The 19,664-nt window shown below is 49.0% G+C and overlaps 5 protein-coding genes across 5 annotated transcripts; 3 read left to right on the forward strand and 2 right to left on the reverse strand.

Moving 5' to 3' along the window:
- Nucleotides 1–2,159: 2,159 nt before the first annotated feature.
- K441DRAFT_676646 (L-fucose permease Glucose/galactose transporter-like protein) lies at nt 2,160–3,817 on the forward strand (the record flags this gene model as incomplete). Its single annotated transcript, XM_067650978.1, has 6 exons — nt 2,160–2,301; nt 2,349–2,472; nt 2,549–2,866; nt 2,896–3,001; nt 3,053–3,142; nt 3,194–3,817. The coding sequence occupies 6 exons, from the start codon at nt 2,160–2,162 to the stop codon at nt 3,815–3,817; spliced, it is 1,404 nt and encodes a 467-aa protein (XP_067505259.1).
- Nucleotides 3,818–5,176: 1,359 nt separating this feature from the next.
- K441DRAFT_676647 (NAD(P)-binding protein) lies at nt 5,177–6,186 on the forward strand (the record flags this gene model as incomplete). The annotated part of the gene is made up of 3 exons (XM_067650979.1): nt 5,177–5,587; nt 5,657–5,933; nt 6,014–6,186. 3 exons carry the CDS (start codon nt 5,177–5,179, stop codon nt 6,184–6,186), a joined length of 861 nt encoding a protein of 286 aa, XP_067505260.1.
- A 1,662-nt stretch (nt 6,187–7,848) lies between these two features.
- Nucleotides 7,849–9,220, reverse strand: K441DRAFT_658487 (carbonic anhydrase). Its single transcript, XM_067648359.1, has one exon. The coding sequence runs from the start codon at nt 8,868–8,870 to the stop codon at nt 8,214–8,216; it is 657 nt and encodes a 218-aa protein (XP_067505261.1). The 5' UTR covers nt 8,871–9,220; the 3' UTR covers nt 7,849–8,213.
- A 309-nt stretch (nt 9,221–9,529) lies between these two features.
- Nucleotides 9,530–10,530, forward strand: K441DRAFT_609340 (uncharacterized protein; the record flags this gene model as incomplete). The annotated part of the gene is made up of 2 exons (XM_067645509.1): nt 9,530–9,856; nt 10,071–10,530. The coding sequence occupies exons 1-2, from the start codon at nt 9,540–9,542 to the stop codon at nt 10,528–10,530; spliced, it is 777 nt and encodes a 258-aa protein (XP_067505262.1). The 5' UTR covers nt 9,530–9,539.
- Nucleotides 10,531–11,501: 971 nt separating this feature from the next.
- Nucleotides 11,502–15,222, reverse strand: K441DRAFT_555456 (uncharacterized protein; the record flags this gene model as incomplete). Its single annotated transcript, XM_067643278.1, has 3 exons — nt 11,502–12,204; nt 12,262–13,912; nt 14,085–15,222. 3 exons carry the CDS (start codon nt 15,220–15,222, stop codon nt 11,502–11,504), a joined length of 3,492 nt encoding a protein of 1,163 aa, XP_067505326.1.
- Between the last annotated feature and the right edge of the window lie 4,442 nt (nt 15,223–19,664).

Raw genomic sequence — 19,664 nt, forward strand, 5'->3', positions numbered from 1 at the left:
TGGCATGCATAAGCCCGCCAAGCCTCCCAGATGGCAGTCCAGATAGCAGTCCAGATAGCGCTGACAAGCTTGCAAAGGGCGCTAGAAGAGCGCCAGAAGCACGCTAGAATCTGCTGACAGGATGTTAGCGTGTTGGCGGGCCGCCTGGGAGAGCCTGCAGCGGGACTGTTGGGCCTTGCATTGGGCCATCCGGAGATTCCCCGTCGGGCATGGCGCGAGTTAGGTCGTGACCAAACGGCGCCTGTCGGAGCATCCCCATGAGTCGAGGATGCCCGATGTTCGGTGCTTATCACGTCCCTGTGCCTGGGTTGGGGCAAGGTCAGGCCAGGTTTGCGTGATGCGAATAATAACCGGACAGGCAGGTAGTTCGTATTGCCCAACCCACCTTACAGGGTCCGGGAGGTTCGGTGTCCCCCCCGTGCGCGCAGCAGCGGTGGCATCCAATTTCGCTTGAGCTTCGCCTAAATTAGTATGTAGAGCTAGCAGGAAGGGGTGTAGTACGTAGTTAGGGCTTGAGCCACGGCCAACCTCGAATTCGGAGCTCTGAGCTCGATTTTGAAGCTATTCTAAACTCCTCTCCCCTACCGAATCGTAATATCACCTCTAGATCTTGGTTACCCCATTGCCTTCCTTAATATGGCTCCAAATATGGGTGACTGACAGTACGCCTTTATTTGAAACCCTTCTTATAGCCGGCGCCAGTATGCGTGTATGCGCCCGTGTTTGGAGCTTATATTAATAGGAGAAAGAGGCTTTATAACACCACGACTTTTGGTGAGGGAGGGGAGTTCAGAATAGCTTCAAAATCGAGCTCAGAGCTCCGAATTCGAGGTTGGCCGTGGCTCAAGCCCTAACTACGTACTACACCCCTTCCTGCTAGCTCTACATACTAATTTAGGCGAAGCTCAAGCGAAATTGGATGCCACCGCTGCTGCGCGCACGGGCCGAACCTCCCGGACCCTGTAGAATTAGGCAAACCGGAGGGTACTTTGATAGTGGCTAGCTTCAGCCGCACAGACGTGAAAATGGTTGGGGGAAAAGAGTTCTAAGGGATTCCAGCCCGATCAAGACGGCAGGCTATCCCAGCCATTCTATCAGTGGCAGGGAGCCCTCGTCGAATGAGAATGGGACTATTATTCGAAGGAGTATTTACAGGTATCTACAGGTATTCCCCTGAACTCAACTCCATGCGAATACACGGTGATACGTGATGCACCGAAATAAGCTTCAGCACACCCCTGCCTTTGACCACGCATGGCTTGCAAGATTTGCTGAAAGCGGGAACAAGTGCAGGTGCCAAGGCTGTGGTCCACTTTCAGACATACCTCGCGTACAATGAGGCCACCCCGCATCTCAACTCAACCAGCATCTCGATTGCGGCAGCGTGATGACGGCAAAGGGATTTGTTGGCCCTGGTGGCTTCTGGCTTGCTCTCAGCCCTATACCTGCGTCGGCCAAGCCACCAGATCTTCTCGCATCTCTGTGCCACCGCATAATGACCTGCTAGTGATCTGTGCGGGGAAATGAGTATGCAGTGGAGCTGGATGGAGCACCGTGAAGGGGATAAGAGGCGTTGTAAGCGCTATCTCGGTATCTGGGGAGCGAGGGGAAATCTAGGTGGAGAAGGTTCACGGTGGAGCAAGAAAGTCCTCTCATTCAAAGGTAATGGAGCAAAGCGGGCTAGTGGAGTTGCGGGTGATTTGCCGCGGGAGATGCGTCCGATTGCGTCGCCGCCTCGGATTTGCTGCGTCACTTGGTTGTAGTTTGTCAGCGGCACTCGTACCAACCCCAGATACCGGGAAATCTGTACGAGGTTTCTCACGCGAGTCCCCTTTCGGCGTGCCCAGCGCCCGGCATGCCGTGTTGAACTGTGCTTTGCATCTGGATTTGGCACGTAATATCTGCACCTCTGAAGCCTGAAGCTCTTCGTAGTCCCGGAGTATTTATCTGCCTGCGACATCCCCGGGACAGAATCATCATCTGCACAGCTCCCAAGCTCCTCAGATCCTCTTCAGTTGAACTGGAGCTGGCCCGGTTCTCCACTTATTTACCATTCTCTTGCCCCTCATCCTTTCTCAATTGACTTGAGCTTCGAATCTTCTTGACTTCAGCCCAAACTCAAACCCACACCTGAACACTGCTGCCAATCCGTTTCCACCATGGTCTTCAAATTCGGCCTTACGGGTGAGCAGGAGCCTTCAATCCATGAAGTCCACGAACAGCAGGCACGGCGGCCCTCCGCCGTCGAGGCATTGGACTTTGGCAAACGCCGCAAGGGCGTTAGTGACAAGCTTGTCACGGGTGCATCCCAGACACCACCCGCCAATCCATCGTCCCCGTGACTCTAGTCACCATTCTATTCTTCCTCTGGGGCTTTGCCTATGGTCTTCTCAATGTCCTCAGCTCGCGCTTCCAGGTCGCCCTGCATATCACTCAGGGCCAGTCGTCTGGTCTCCAGGGTGCTTATTTCGGGTGAGTGCTCACTATCTTCACAACCTCTCTGTCAAACTCGCGACTGTAAAGAGCGGCAGCTAACTCCCTTCTACAGTGCCCATTTCATCGGGCCATTGACCTACTCAGGATGGTTCGTGCGCAAGTTTGGCTACCGCTACACCTTCATTCTCGGCTTATCCATCTACTGTGTCGGCGCACTGATGTTCTGGCCTTCCGCCGTGAAGCGCTCCTTCGGCGGATTCTGCGGTTCCATGTTCATCGTCGGTTCCGGTCTGTCCACCCTCGAGACCTCTGCAAATCCGTACATTGCAGTCTGCGGCCCGCCCAAGTGGTCTGAATTCCGTCTCGAGCTGTCGCAGTCGTTCCAAGCCGTCGGCTCCGTCGTCACGCCAGCTATGTCATCTTCAAGAACGTAGGCGCGGATGCCAAATCCCTCACAAGCGTGCAATACGTCTATCTCGGCATCGCAGTCTTCGTTGCCCTGCTCGCGGTCGTTTTCTACTTCGCTCCGATCCCTGAAATCACGGACGCCGACATGGCTGACCAGGTGAGTTTTCCCCAGCCCCTCCTCTAGTCCCCCAACTGACCTTCTGAACAGGCTGAAATGACCACCTCAACCACCGGCTACGAAGACAAGCCGAGCAAGCAATACACGCTGTTCTGGGGCGTAGCAGCGCAATTCTCCTACGTCGGTGCCTAGGTCGGCATCGCGGGCTACTTCATCAACTTCTACACGCAGGCGCGCCCGGACATCCCGACCATCACCGCGCAGCACCAGGGCGCGAACTTCCACGCCATTGCGCAGGCGCTCTTCGCCATCGGCCGCTTCTCCGCCGCGGGGCTGATGTACGTCACGAAGCCGCGGTACATCCTGCTGGCGTACCAGACCCTGATCATGGTGTTCATCAGCGCGGCCATCGGCACCGACACGGGCCACGGCAAGAAGGCGAACTGGGGCGGCCTCGCGATGCTGATGCTGGTGCTCTTCTTCGAGAGCTGCATCTTCCCGACCATCTTCACGCTGTCCCTGCGCGGCCTGGGCCGCCACACCAAGCGCGGCGCGTCGTTCCTCGTCGCCTCCGTCTGCGGCGGCGCCGTCGTCCCCGCTATCTTGGGCAATGTGGCCGACCGCATCGGCACCCGCTATGCCATGGTCATCCCGCTGGCGTTCTTCCTGATTGCGTGGAGCTTCCCCATCTATCTGAATCTGTTCAAGGGCAAGGAGCTCGATGCGTATCGCGAGTCGCATGTCGGTTTGCAGGAGGGCCAGGTCGATCCGGAGGGCCGGATCGGGAGCATGAACATCCCGCGCGACGAGAAGGATCTGGAGGCTGCGAAGATCGAGAAGAGGGAAGATTTTTAGAAGATAGATGGCTGCTAGTTCGGCCTGGGGAGTTTTGCGAGAGGGTCGGATAGTGGGACTGGGTGGGGCTGGTTGTTCGTTGTTGATTGTTGATAATCGCTGATGATACCTATTTATTTGTTGAATTTGATAGATGGGATGGGATGTTTAACGGCCTGTGACACTCCTTTATTTCTCCTGTTGGAGATGGGGGACTTGTATATATACCCTATTCAGTATAGAAATACTTTAATGATACTATTGCCTTTGGTCTTCCTCAGCGAACTTGGTGTTACAACTTTACGAAATGGCTCATGACTTGCTAGAAGTTTGGTCCTCTTACCTCTAAACGCGGAGTAAAGCAACAAGAGCGATTCGTCTTTATCAGCTGAGTTTTTGAACTAATTGGCATTCTAGGCACAAAATGCGCCTAATTGTTACTATCCAAAGTCCTTACAATGGAGAAGGGTTGCCATAAAAGACTAGTGTAGCTTCCTGGGCTCCCGTACCGCACATAACGAGATGGTTTGCAGATACGATATACGCCTTACTCACTTTAGGCTAAATTCCAAAGAAGAGCAATAACATGTTGTAGCAGTGTCAGTGCGGAGAGCAACGGTGTTGAAAGTGCATGGAAAATTCCACAGTGTATGAAGTAGGTTGAAGCTTCACAAGCCTTATGATAAGCCACGCTATGCTTCTTATTTTAGCTCCCGTAAGTTAGCTTGCCGAGCTATGAGGCGCTAACAGCACAGCTCTCCATACTGTTATGTTAAACCCGGCAATAGAATGAGAGAAGATTACATTCAGAGGAGACACTGCCTTCTATTATCTTCACCACGATATCCGGACCTACGGCAATAAACCCTACCTCCAGCCCCAATACTATTCTTAGCGTTATGCTTGGCATAGGTCAGCCGTTATACTTGGCGTCGGGTGCGTTGTGCTCGGAAGGTCGAATTAGCGCAGAATCCTTCACCCAACCCTCCAATTAAAATCGCGCAAACCATTCGAATGCAGATCTTTGCATAACTTTCGAAAGTCTAGGATCCTAGGTGGGTAAGCAATATGTTCTGCTGCGTGAGCAAAGCTCGCAGTAAGCCCAGAGGACGATTGGCTCTACGCATCTCTTTTACTTGATTTAGGTACCCCAAAATGATGTAACGGCCTGCAGAATTAGATTCTCGCTTTCAACATGCTCGGTGAATGACGCCGAGGATGTCGGTGGTTGTAGAGGAGCGTCTATATATCAAAGCACATCCCCAGATGGAACTGATGGCTCCAACCCCTCTACAGCACGGAATCTCACACTAATTGATCGTCATCAGTCATATATACTCTTCAAGAACCTCTTCACCAAATCAACAAACCCCAGCCAACATGAAACCCCTCTTCCCCTCCCCAGTAGCCGAATGGCACAACGAAACCTATGCTGCCATCGATCCCACACGACCTGAGCTGTCCATGGCCGGCAAGACTGTCGTGATTACCGGCGGCGGGACAGGCATAGGCCGGGAGACTGTCCGAGCATATGCTCTTGCTGGCGCTACACCGATTCATATACTTGGCCGAACACAGGCAACGCTTGCGGAGACGAAGAAAATTGTAGAGAGTGACGTTCCCGGTGTCAATGTCGTGCTGCATATTGCGGACGTGACGGATCAGAAGGCGGTGCGGAAGGCGGCGCAGGAGGTAGGGAAGTGGGATGTGCTTATTTCGAACGCGGGATATCTGGCGAAGAGAAGCCCGATTAAGGACCTTGATGTTGATGAATGGTGGCTGGGCTTCGAGGTGCGTTCATTTGGAAGCTCTTCTTGGTATCTTGCTTTCCATTTTCGAGTATTACTAACAACGGTCTAGATCAATATCAAGGGTAGCGTTATCGTTGCCAATGCTTTCCTACCTAATAGGAATCCGAATGCCTCTCTTGTCGCCGTTTCATCCGCAGTCATAACACTTCCTGTGAAGGTTGTGGAAGGGACCTCGTCTTACGTAACGTCGAAGCTAGCGACGATCAAACTGTTCGAGTTCGTCGCAGCCGAGTATCCAGATGTCCAAGTAGTTACGGTTCATCCTGGTGTAGTGGACACGGTCCTCAACTCGAAGTCGGAATTTGAGGGTCTGCCGATGGATGATGGTAAGCATGTCACCCACTCTATGTAGTTTGTAATGAGTCTACTCTGCAGATGTAATTACTAATATGGTGTACTACTCCAGTGAAGCTTCCTGCTCATTTCATGTTGTGGGCCGCGAGCCCTGAAGCGGCATTCGCGGCTGGCAGGTTCATATGGTGCAACTGGGATGTGAGTCAGTTGAAGGCCATTGAGAAGAAGTTTCAAGAGGATGAGCTTTTCCTAACTACGGGGATGCTGGGTTGGCCTTTCCCGTAATATCTGTCACAGCCTTTCCTGACGAAAAGATATTCGTGCGGGAACTCTCTCTGGTAACGAAAGGGGATATAAGACCATTGAAATCAGTACCGAACAACAATCGCTAGCTTCTTGTTTCCATATAATCAAGCTGTAAACCGGCAGCGCAAAGATTTTATTACCGTTGAGCCCCTCTGTCGTAGAAATTTGAGATATCTAAACCTATGTGTGGGATTTCTGCAGTACGATATGAGTGTTAATAGGTCTTTACTGTAGAGTTAGAAAATTAAATTAATTCTAACGATAATGTGGTTTTACAAGAAAACTTGACCACCTTTTTCGTATTCCTGTGAGGCGAGTGCACCCTTGCACCTATCAAGATTCGGCACGTGAGGAACTCCAGAATTCGGGGTAGCACGCGCTCCCAAGGGTCCGAGGGACGATTATGTAGGTAGGAGGCTTTGTGGCGGAGGGAGGAGGAGTGGGGATTGGAGTTTTATCCCCTACTATCTGGCGATCCGTGCACTGAGCTCTTATCGATAACTGTAGGACGAATTTTGCTAGGCGAAGGGATAGAGATCGGAAACTTGTATCCCAGGCAACTTTTAACCGAGCCAATTAGTTCCTTCCAAATCATCTCCTTATTATCACAATAAAGCTTTAGATTAATCGTGACCTTAAAGCTTAATATCGCCCGAATAATGTATATATTTAATCCTATATTCAATGGTATTTGGTTAAGATGTTGCGGCCTATAGTAGTTGTATTTTTGCTTATGAAGCTTTGTTGGTGTATTTAGTTGGGCCGATTGTCAATATTTTGGTGTTCGTGCACGGGTCACATTTCGAGGCGGCCTCCACCAGCTTATGGGATACCGAGCTCATGTGGACAACACCCCAGTACTCTTACCTTGTCAGGGTATATTCCATGAATCTCGACGGGAGTTATATTGGAAAGATTCTGAGTGACCAAAAATGGCAAAGCTGGCAAATTAAAACTAATGGGATAAGCAACTTGATCAGTCCGCTCGTAACGGAACAAGACTTCAAGATGGTTTACTAGGTATTATCAGGGTGGGGCATGAGCTGACTCAATCAATCCAATCTAGTCTAGTGGGGATTGGTGATATCAGTGGATCGAGGTAGATTAATCTGGATCAATCCGATTGCACTGGATTGATATCACGAGGCTTAGCACGGTGTCGAGTAAGAACGAAGAGTATCTAGTTAGTGGTCGTTCGGTTGCAAGTTCAGATCAGAATGAGGGCTTCAGAATGGAGTTGATCTGGAACTCCAATCCGATTCCGAGGCGACTGTTCGATTGAATTCCAGTTCAACTTGACTTCAGCCACAAAATTTTGTTTCCCTCTGACCGCCCAAAAAACGCGCTAAAACTATATAGAATCTGGACTGAGGTCCTGGCGTCAGTTCAAATCAGGAGCTCGAAGCTCCTCATTTGAACTCCAGATTGAATCTGAAGGCTTCAGGTGCAATCCGTAGAGCCACAGACGCGTGTCAAATAGGGAAGGAACGCGTTCTTTCTGCCGGACTTTTAGTTCAGATTCAATCTGACGCTTTTGAAACCGAACGGCCCCTTAATTATATACGGCTAGTATCTACGACGATAGCCTATGACGATAACCTATGACGATAATCAATAACTCTACATCGAACTAGATAAATTTCCAAGAATCTTCTATATTTTATGATAACTTTTGACGACATACTCCATTATACTACTTGCGGCTTAATTACATAGATCTCAATCGTCATCAATCCGATTGATCCGGATCCACGATTGGGTTGCCATAGATTGCGGCTCAGCAAGATTGGATTGGATCGGACTACTTCAATCCGGATTGCAATGGATTGGATTGATACCGCTCATGCCCCACCCTGGGTATGATACCTTTGATGCCACAGGCTATAGTAAGAGAATTAACAAAGAGCCTCTAGCACATGAAAAATTTGAAATGTAGCCATATAGTGTATAGTTCTTCGACCGTCCGTGAATGCCGTATATCCAATCTCCGGATTCACAAGTCCCTGTCATGACCCTCGCGTAAGGTTATAAATCTTCTGAATTCCCTGCAACATCTTCTCATGATCTACCTTCAAATCCTTTAATAAACCATCTTGAAATCCAAACACCCAGCCATGCATGATGGGAAACTTATTCGTAGCATAAGATTGCTGCACCGCGGCCGTTTTGATAATATTCCTACACTGCTCAATCACATTAAGCTCCACAAGGCGATCATACCGCTTCGACTCATCTGGAATCGCATCCAATTCATCCTCATGCAATCGATATACGTCTCGAATATTTCGTAGCCACGGATTGAGGAGTCCCATATCTTGCGGTGTGAGCGCAGCTTTGACTCCTCCACAACCGTAGTGCCCGCAGACAATGATATGCTTAACTTTGAGATGTCGCACAGCGTAATCGACAACACTCATGACATTGAGATCGGTATTGCAAACTAGATTTGCGATATTGCGATGGATGAAGACCTCGCCGGCGCTGAGTCCCGTGATCTGCTCGGCTGGAATACGGCTATCGCTGCAGCCAATCCACAGGTAGTCTGGTTCTTGGCCGGCGGAGAGCTTTGTGAAGAACTCAGGGTCTTTTTCTTTCTGTTTGGCGGCCCAAGCGCGATTGTTCTCGAAGATGCGGTCATGAGATTCTTGAAGGTAGGAGGCCATGCTGCTCTGCCGAGAGGCGGGTCGCAAGACTTGGGGCAGGGAGAAAATACTGAGATGAGCACGGAGAGGTCCGCTAGCGGATTGAAGGAGAGAAGGTTTCAAACACAGCTTTGACATTCGTGATGGATGTGGAACGTACAATTGGTAGCTAGCATAGTGAAAATTTGATGGGGCTGCGTTACTGCGTTTTCGCAAATATCGGCAACTCGCTAAAGGAGATAAAAGACAATTAACGTCTTGGCCACCCATGCGATTCGAATCGCCCCCTTTAAGTTGTGTTCCGCTTACACAAGCGTGCTCTCTGACGTCACAAAATTCAGCCCGGGGTAGCTCTAATTCGCTAGCCCGTGCTCGTTCGCCTAGAGCATATCTCACTGAGATTCACTTCTGAGCATAAGTCACATACCATCATAACGATGTTGACATCTTCGGAACCTCCCTCGCCGGAGCTGCCATCTTACAACTGAGAAGAGATCACCGCGACGCTGACGGACTTCTACGAATTCCTCTCCAAGCTCCCATGGCTCGAGTCTAGGGACATTTTGTATCCTCCGGAGAGCGGCTGGCCCAACATCACAAAGGAAAACTTCGCCTTTCTTGGCAAGAACGAAGAGATGATTGCGCTTCTCCGCCACCTGCCGTACATCAGGATAGACGGAAAAGGCCAGTATGTGGTGGCTTACAACACATTTCCCTGCGATTATCGACGCGACTACTTCCAGTCGCCGGCGTTCGAGAGGGGCCTCACTCCTTGGGAGATGCCCGAGACGAGAGGACAATTCGAGTTCCCGTCTTGACTTTCTCTCACGTGGTGTTGTCACCCCAACCACCACAATCGCTCTTGGGCCAAGCACACCTGTACCCGCACCAGGCCTTACGCAAACTGGCGTCTCGCCGCTATGCAACGCGTGGCAGACGCTTGCCCAAGGACTCAGATGTGTCGACTTTGCCACGCTCAACAGTATCAGTTCGTCACAGCTGTACACGTGGAACCCAGTGCTAAGACCTTCCAGCGAGAACTGCGCAACTCAGTTCTAGTTCTAAAAGTACTACTACGTAAGTGTTGTACAAGGGAACGGTAGTGTGGTGGTGGCCACCGGTCCGATAACCTCAAAGTAAGCGATCCCTCCCCGGGTTCTTGGAGCCTCACCTAATAGCCTGGTACAAGTGGTCCAACGACATCGACAACGTCGGTATCAGCCCCGGCCCTACCCAGTCAGGAATCATCAGCACGTGTAACAAGTACGCCGAAGCTATAGGCGGCATCGGGTGCTCCGACTTCGCGACGCAGAATGGCATCACGCCGGCACAGCTGTACGCCTGGAACAGCGTGCTTGGCACCAATGGTGAAAACTGCGGGAGCTCGTTCTGGGCCAACGAGTGGTACTGCGTCGGTGTCTCGGGCGGAACAACAACGAAAACTTCAGCAGCGACTTCGACTGCAGTCACCGCGCCAGGGCCGACGCAGTCGGGGATCGCGAGTAACTGCAACAAATTTTCGGAGGCCACGGGCGGCATTGGATGCTACGATTTCGCGACGCAGAATGGCATTACACCTGCGCAGCTCTACCAGTGGAATGCCGTTCTGGGTTCGAATGGGGAGAACTGCGGGAGCGAGTTTTGGGCGAACGAGTGGTATTGTGTTGGGGCTTCTAGCTAGGCGAACTAATGCCTACATGTAGTTTCAATGGGAATTTGTCTTGGAGCGAGCTTGGATGGATCAAACCGTGGCTCTCGAATCCCAGCAGGCCTATCAGTTGTCGTACTCCAAGCCTCCATCAATCCCAGCCCCTATCGACTCAGGCAACTTGTCGACGCTTCACCGACAGCATTTACTCATAGTGGCTTAAACCTTCTGGCATGTTCTTTAGCACCGGACACCTCCGAAATAACTCATTATCTCATCCAAACTGTCAAAGGGGCCATCTCCGCAAACTGCTACAGGAAGTCTCAAACTTTCATGAGCACAATTACAGCGCTAGCATATTGGCTTTCCCCAGAGACCCTCCAACTCACTCGAAAGCTTGAGCAGACTGCGGCCCTCAAAACCTCATCAAGTCAGATACTTCTGGACAATATATTAAGCAAACGAGTAAAACAAGTATACGGAAAGAGAAATAAGGAAATTATCCTCGATAAAGTTTAACAAATTAGAGCCGCCTCATGCCCGCTACGCCAACTGGCCTTAGCTCATTCCATCAGTAGGCTTAGGTCCTAAACTGGGGTCCGAGCTGGCCTATATAGGTAACTATTATTCCTATTTTGGTATGGTGCATTGGATTTGGACTGGAGCATTGGAGTGGATTTGACCTCAGATCCACGCCACACTAGTTCAAATAGATCACTGCGCTCACTGCTAGTCTGCAAGGTATCAGGCCACTCGCAAGCATTATGAAAATGCCTTAGTCGTTCGCAGAGAGCATTCGATGCTGTGTTGATAATGGCTGCGGGGTGCGGATGCTGATGGGTGGGGAGTGGAAGTTGAGCGAAAATTCTCCAATGTTCCCCCGCGACGGTGCTTTTGCGTACAGTACAACTTATGCGTGTGAAAAGAGCTAGGTGTCTCATTGCTGACTACTTTTCCGAGCAATGGATGGAAGTGTGTGTTCGAGGCCGAACTGCAAACGGTGTTCAGCCCGCGCTTGCCCCAGCATTGCCATTCCGGGTGAAGTTCCTTTGTCGTCGCAATGAATGGGCCTTATTTGCAGACTCAAAACACTGTGACGGGGAAGGAAAGCTTAAGTTGTCACTACACAAGGACATTGAGGCTGTACCGCATTCGGGATATTGATCTTCTTCGGATAGGTCGGCTTCTCTGGATGAAAGAGAGCTTCTACAAGCATCCTCCGCAGTAGATTTAAAGACATTCTCCGAGTCCCGCTCACTCCGCTTATCATTATGGATATGCAAGGCTTGACGAGACTCTCGCTGGATTGTGGTGTTGTGGTCCATAGTATCGACAGATTCAAGAGATGAGCCTTTGGGCCAGGCAACCGATTTGTATGTCTGCTGGTGCTGAAACCCTTCCGCATCGAAGTTTTGACTTCTCCTAGCTCGCTTACTCGGTTGGGGTGAGAAGATATCCCGTTGTTGAGCTTTCTGGACCTGCACAGAGTCATGGGGAACCCAACATCGCTTTTTCGCGCATGGGGTACGGTCCGCATCGAGATTTGGATCGACCATGTTAGCAGCCACACTCTCTTGAGACGTGCATGATGTGAAACTTGATGGTGTGGAATCTGTGGCATCCGAGCCACTCCGAGCAGAGGGTTCGCTGTCCAAACAGACAGAGAGTGTTTCGTCGGGATCCTGTCGCACAAGTATTGGCGCAAGACTAACATTCGGCTGGCTGTAGATGCTGTTGCTTTCTTGCAACTGTGGAGCCGATAACAAGCCTTGGAGCAGAGACCCTGATCGACCAAAAACAACGGCACCATCATCGATAAGTATGCCCGGTGGAACAACTCGGCCGACGGCTGATTTCGGGATGATCTGTTGTAAACGGTCGCATTGGCACTGGTATTCTCCTGGCATTTTGCAGGGCTCAAAGAGGGAGGAATTGCCTCGATGCCACTGCAGATGGGTTGAAGTCAAGTACGTCTGGTTCAGCCGACAGCCAGCGACATCGAAGAGGTCCTTTAAGGTCTTAACAGTCGTTGCAAGGTAGTCATTCCATTTTGGTACGCTCTGCCAAGAGTTACACAGACCCTGGTTATTATTCCTCAGGGGTCGTAGAACATCTCCATACCCATTCGCAAAAAGCACTAGAGCGTCGATGTCCCGGGCAAGGGTTGGCCAACCACCGCTTGTTTTCTTGATCACTGTTTGCTTTTGCCTGAATGGAGAGCGTTCTTCAACCACAGCTTTGAATTCGAATCCTTGAACGACATCTTGCAGAGTGCCCTTGACCGTAGCTCCTGGCGTTCGATCCCTTCGTACATTTTGGTCTATAAGAAACTCGAGGAGTGACCAGATGTCGATGACCATGTCCTTGAATGTATACTGCTCGCAGTCCGAAAGTTCGATAGAGGCGTTTTTCAAGAGCGCCTCTTTGGCAGACGGACCATTTGGACTCGTTGACAATAGTTTGATCCTCTTGCCGCCCACCTCGAAAGGCTCTAACCAGTTGCGATGATGAGCTACGTGAAGTATAACACTAGAAGCTGGCATGAGCCATGCTCGATTCTCTGCCGTATCGTATAGGACAATGGGAGCCTTTTCCGCAGCAGCAAGGATCCTTTTGTAAGGACCACTTCGCTGAAAGTGGCATTTGCCGTCTTTGGGTCCAAGTGTAAAGTCAAGTTGGGCAATTCCAAATTGCTGGAAGCCAAGAGTGCCCCCTGAAAATTTCAGAGGACTATCGGCATCCTCGGCCCCTGAATAATCTATGTTTTCATAGTCGGCTGTATTAGAACCTAAGAGCGAACTCACGGCGCTGCACCAACCAACTATAGCGCGGGTTATACGAAGGCTTTCGAGGCTGACTTCTTTTAAGGAAGCTCGGGTTTGACAACGGTCGAGGACATCTCGGTAGGACAGACGCGTCTCGCAATTAGGACTCGATACAAGATGCCATTGGACACGATTTCCGCTTCGTTTTATTGGAACGAGCATGTTCGAGAATCCTTTCATGATCACTCCACCTTCATACTCCACTGCATGTCGAACACCCGCTATTCCGGCCATAATTTCCAATGGTATTTCTAGACCCATCTCGTCTTGGCGAGGAGGTATTGGGAAGCCGCGCGCAATGGATGCACCGCAGAAGAGCGGAAGCCAGCAAGGGTCTTCGACAGGATGTAATTCTTCGGATTGGAACTTTATGGTGAATAGGTGTCCTGGTACAACGCTTTGGATCACTGCTTGGGAGTAAGCTAGCTTTTCCCCATATGGCGAAGAGCTCAATACTGCTCCAGTCCAGGCAAGCTGTTGCGCTAGCTCTATGAGCATCTGGTCGCTTCCATGAGCATCAATCACCACACTGCTTACGGAGGCATCGTCTTCTGAACTCCCTTCGGGAAGCGCGATGTTGAGATCAAGGCCTTCAGTAGAAGCTGGTTTCGTGTCAGCTAAAGACTTCAATAGCCGTGAAAGCGAATAAGAGATGCCGTAGAATGTTCGTAGGGTGGTCTTTGGGAAGCACATACAAGCACCGAAGAGTAGATATCAAGATCCAAGCGGTTTTTGTAATGTAGGGTGTTAGGAGGGGCAAACTGGCCTTACCTGTGCTATTTCCATTTTTCTGATTATCTAAGTTCCCGTCAGAGTCAACAGCGGCTTGTAATGTAGAGAGAAAGAATACACCACTACGAGGCCAAGTGGTTTGAAGATAGTCAGAGCACGTTGTTGCTTGAGCGTACAAAACAGAACCAGTTAAAGCGACTAGTGAACCAATTCGAGGTGCACGGTTCCCAAATTGAGACTGCAGAAACCCCCGCAGACCCCATGTAACGTTGAACTGAACGCTGTAGAATGATTGGTGATTGCTACATCTTTTCCTGTCGTTTTGGGAGTCTGAACAATTCGGACAGTAGGTCAAATCAGCGGCTTCGGACAGCCCTTCCAAGACTTGGCGTCTGGTTTCATCCATACCGGTCCGGTCATCACAGTAAAGGCTTCGGCGCATAGCAGTGGCCAAATTCTGAAACGCTTCACCTGACACAAGAAAGTCTCGCATCGGAGCTAGATTGTCCAGATACTCGCCATCGTGGGCATCGTCTTCGATATCGTCCTCCGGTTGCATGCCGTTAATAGCCTCATCGGGATCCCTTCGACTTGGTGTTGTCCTTCCAAAGAGATCAAGCCTCTCAGTGAGGAACAGTTGCCTACTTAATTCCCGGAAGCGCGCGGTCATCGACATGGGGGTCAATGGGGCTGAAACGGCGTTGTCACGGAAATAGCGAGCAATCTTCGGTCGATATCGGCGAATGAGCTTGATAGCTCCTGAAGCAATGCGATTATCCGTTCTGCCACCTTGATTTGGGATCGTATGTTGTACAGCCACTCCTTGTGAGGACTCTGTCGCTAGCGATAGTTCTACAGTGTAGTCCTTCAACAGCCCATTTAGACGCTGCTCGATATCTTCTGGAGTATGTTGAGCCAAAGCATATCCTGCCCATGCACGGACACCAGCTTTGTCGATTAGCATGTCCCCAAAGAAGGAGATGAACTCCTGCAAGAAGTCCTGCGGAAGTCCTGCGGAAGTTCCAACAGAGCCTATCGAGCACACGGATTGTGTATCTGTGCCAAGGCCACTGTGATATCCCGAATCAGAAGGCACTGGCTTACGAAGGATCTCTTTGCCGCCCACATCGATTTCCTTTCTATTTCGACGGTCGGGCTCGAATGTCATCACTTCACTTCCCTCTTCAGCTTTTAGCTCATATCGATTTGATGGTTCAGCGTGCACATGTGGAAGGGAAGGCAGTGATGATGGGATCTCGATGTCCCCAGGCATACCCTTNGAATTCTGTGTCTTGTTCGGACNAATCTGANNNGATGGCGATGCCTGCCGTGANATATTCNGAGGCGTNATTNAGGCNCATGGAAGGGAAGGCAGTGACGATGGGATCTCGATGTCCCCAGGCATACCCTTAGAATTCTGTGTCTTGTTCGGACTAATCTGAAGTGATGGCGATGCCTGCCGTGACATATTCAGAGGCGTTATTAAGGCACGTGGAAGGGAAGGCAGTGACGATGGGGTCTCGATGTCTTCAGGCATATCCTTGGAATTCTGTGTCTTGTTCGGACCAATCTGAGCTGATGGCGATGCCTGCCGTGACATATTCTGAGGCATCATTGAGGTACACGTTGGATGGCATGGCATGCCAACCGCTTGTCCGGTTGCCTGTCGGTTCACGAAACGAGACGGATAATGTCGCTGCTGTAGGCTCTGAAGGTCGGTAGTGGAATGATACGGTCTAGGATGGGGAGTACGTGTCATGCTCTGGTCGGTTTCGTACATATCTTGACCCATCTGCACGTGAGATACCTCAGTAGTTGGCGCTTGAGTCTGTTGCAGTGATATGGAATCTAGCGACACCATTTCCAGTGGTGGAGATGTCGAGTTTGGCTGGTTCAAGGATGGATCTGTAAAAGATTGCTCCTGTTCTGCCACCACACAAGGCAGCACTTCAGGTCTAGCTTGTTCTCTCCTATCCGAGTTGGAATGCGTTTTTGCAGGGCCAGCTTCCCATTCATCCGATAGGTACTCATAGTAACCCTCATAGTAACCAAAATCGAAAGAATCGGGGGTAGTCTCGAATTTGCCGCTAATATTAACGCTGGGTGTAGAGCTCCAATCTATACTTGCGAGAGCTGGGTACTGCGCAGTAGGTTTCGTGTCAAGATGAGGTTTCTTCCAGGCATTCGATGCTGGGCCAGTGAAGGCCGCGGGCCTCGCTAAAAAAGATCTAAATACAGAGACTTGTGGTGCCTGTGGTGGCGGAGAAGCGGGACGCGCAAAGTGGATTGTGGTCTCTGGAGGAGCAAATTCAATGTTCGACATAATGTCTTGGCTGCCTGCTGGATTGTCCTGGGCATTATGTCCCCCACTCTCGAGCTCGCGGCCATAGCCAGCCCTCAAGCCTAGCTTCTTTCGCTCTTTGTATTCGCACATATGACCAAGTCTGACGCAGTATCCGCAGCTTGGTTGTCCACGATCACATTTGATCTTTCGTTGCTCACAGAGCACACACGAGACGCTCATGGGACGCTTGCGCTTGGAGGAGCCATTGTGGCCATGGATGTCCATATCTGGGCTTGGCCTAAAGTTATCAGCAGGTGTAAAATGCTGCAATGGCTGAGGCACGAGTTGAGGTACTTCCGGGAAACTTCCCGGGAGCTGTAGAGCGTTATACAGTAGTGAACCGTGGTAAGAGCTTTCGTTGCTGCCTAAAGGAAGGTCGGAAACAGAGTAAATCTCTGAGGTATGACCATCGCATGCTGAACCATGATCCCACGATAGCGGTGCCGATTTCCCGGTATCGGTCGGCCTTTCGAAGCCTTTCGAAGCCTTATCCATCCCAGAGTCCTTGCCCTATATTGAAGAACTCGTCCTAAACGTTGAGGAGGCGGTGAAAGGGCATCTAATTAGCGTATGAGAACAACAGAAGTCTTACAAAAAGGGGACGCAACACACAAGTTGCTGATTTTGCACCTCGAGAGTAGAAATGAAGAGAGCACGAAATATCGCATTTACCTTACTATCCTGTGTTGCATGGCCTCAATGGCTAGTGGGGCTGAGCTAAGCCTTGGCACCTCCTTATAAGCTCCTCGGGCTTAGCCCTTCCCTCCTCATCCGAGCCTCGGAGAGTGCTCTTAAGATCTCAGGTAGTGTTCAAATACGCCACGTTACAAAAACTTACACTAAATAAACTATAGCACCTAACATATACTTATTAAGTTTAAATACTAAATTACTTAAAAAATATAATTATAAAAAGGAAAAAGATTAATTCTTAAAACCTTTAGTTACTATTAAAGCGACACCTATGAGCTCCCAGACGCTTTATTATAGAATTTTAAAAATATAGGGAGCATATATAAGCAATTTTCTGCCGTGCCTGCCCCGTAACCAAGCAAGACGAGTTCAGCTTAAATTCTACTACGGAGCGTCTAATTTATGACTGCCTATCGTCACGTGATTTTGAACTTCTCCATCTCTTGCTCTTAATTTAGGAAGAGTTACAAGTAGTATTACAGTCAACTGGGAAAGTGATTTGCCTGTTGAGTCTTCATTTTTGAGGCTGTTGCCACAACACCGTTTCTAGTGTTGCAAATTTCTTGCATACAGGCCCGGCGTTCTCATGTGGCGTTTACTCCAATGTGTCGATCGGTAGTCCGTGCACCGATGAGTAAGTAAAGAATGAGGACTCTGTCTATTCAACTATGAAGAAAAGAAGCTATTTATACATGAGGTAGGTGTCTGAAATAGGAAAGGGAGGGGGGGTATGTAACTGAAACGGGGGTAGTAGTACACCCGAGATGAGAACAAGGATAGGGTAATAGGCTAAATTCAACCTGAATCGACACACCCCCCCAGCTTTAAGCCCTCATAGGTCAAAGCTATATCACGGGTCTTGGTATAGTGTTAAGTCAAAAATACCCCATATCTTCTTACTTGCCTTAGTCAATTTAGATCCTGTCCTTAATATTAACCAAATTTAATTAATAAATAAATGTCTCGTGCTTCTGCCTTGGCAGAGCTTTTATTAAGCCGTCTGCTACCATTGCTACAGTAGGCGTCCAATTAATCTTAATTCGATTGTTACGTACTTCTTAACGTAACCAGTAGTAGTGTATATCGACGTGTTGGAGCTTTATAGATAGCTCTGGTCCGTCCTTTATAAGTAGTTAAATCGTCTATAGATTGTTATAGTTAATTATTTGCCTATTATCTAAGGTTAATCCAATTTCTTTAAAGAAGTAACTCTACTAGATTAATTCCGTTCCTATATATAACAGAGCTATAAGCTCTACCTTAGTACTTAACTTTATTACTAACGTCTGCTTAGTAGAGCGCTAGTTAATTAGTCCCCTAAATAGGGTAAATAAATATCCTTTCGTACTACGTCTACTTATTAAGTTATCTCTAAATACTACGTCGCTTACTCCCGTAAAGACTTAACTCCCTATATTATATTCTAAATATTTAATTATAAGCATCCTTATTTAATATAGGTAGGCGATTACTTAATAAGCTGCGGCGTTATATAGGGGTAAGGGATTTTATAGGAATTCCGATAGCTTACTTAAAGCTTTTACTATATTAGGTCTTAGATGTAACTCATGCTCGGCTTACCTGCTCCCTACCGTACACCCTAGCAATACTGCCTTACACCTTACTTCTTTATATAAGAGGTCTATAGTGCACTATTATCCCTCTATATATATATATCGGACACTCGATCCAACTCTAGGAGCTCTTGCTACACCTGGCCCAAAAAGACTAAAACCAACCAAAAGAACCCTAAAAAACACCTAGAGAATCCCCCTGAGATGCATGCATCGCAGGGGAGGCACACGTCGAACGACGGTGGCTCGCACTCGCGCGCGACCGCTAGAACTACGCCTAGTAATAGCCCTCTATAATAAAGACGGGCGAATACCACACCATAAAGCAGAAATACCTCTATTAAGAAGGCATCTAATAAAATATAAAGCCTATTAGACGCGTCTAGTATCTAGAATTGCGGGGGAGTAACCGTTAGCTATAATAAACTAATACAGCTAGCAGAATGGCTCCGCCAGTTCAGTAAATCTTAGGCGCCCCTTTAGTAAACCCTTAATTAAATCCTCTAACGGCTAAGTAAAATTAAAAATAAGTATAATTCCCCCTTACCGGCGAACCGCACCTAGGCCGCCGTAGCTGTGCTTTTATAGTATAGGGAACCTACCCCCCTTAAGTTAATAACTAGGTATATAATTATAATATAACTAAATACAGAATAAGTAGAGGGGCTTAGGGGATAATTAGAAATAGAAGTCCTTATAGAGATACGTAAAGAGGTTTATAACGCTATTATAGTCTAATACCTTAAGAGTAGAGATATTAGAGTTACCTTAAAGGACCAATAGGCAAAGGAATAAGCCGTAAGGGTAGGGGATAGGCTAGGAGAACGTATTGGCATAAAAGTACTCCGCGAGGATTACCTAGTTAAAGTCCTAGCGGTTTCTATAAGCCTTAGGGTAGAAAAGGGACGCTAAGTAGATAATATAGTAATTATATAGGAGATAGTAAGATAAACGGAACGCCTTATACTAGGACTTAAAATCACCTAAATCTAATAGCTT

The sequence above is a fragment of the Cenococcum geophilum genome (genome assembly GCF_001692895.1).
Source record: "Cenococcum geophilum 1.58 unplaced genomic scaffold K441scaffold_16, whole genome shotgun sequence".
NCBI classification, from domain to species: Eukaryota; Fungi; Ascomycota; class Dothideomycetes; order Gloniales; family Gloniaceae; genus Cenococcum; species Cenococcum geophilum.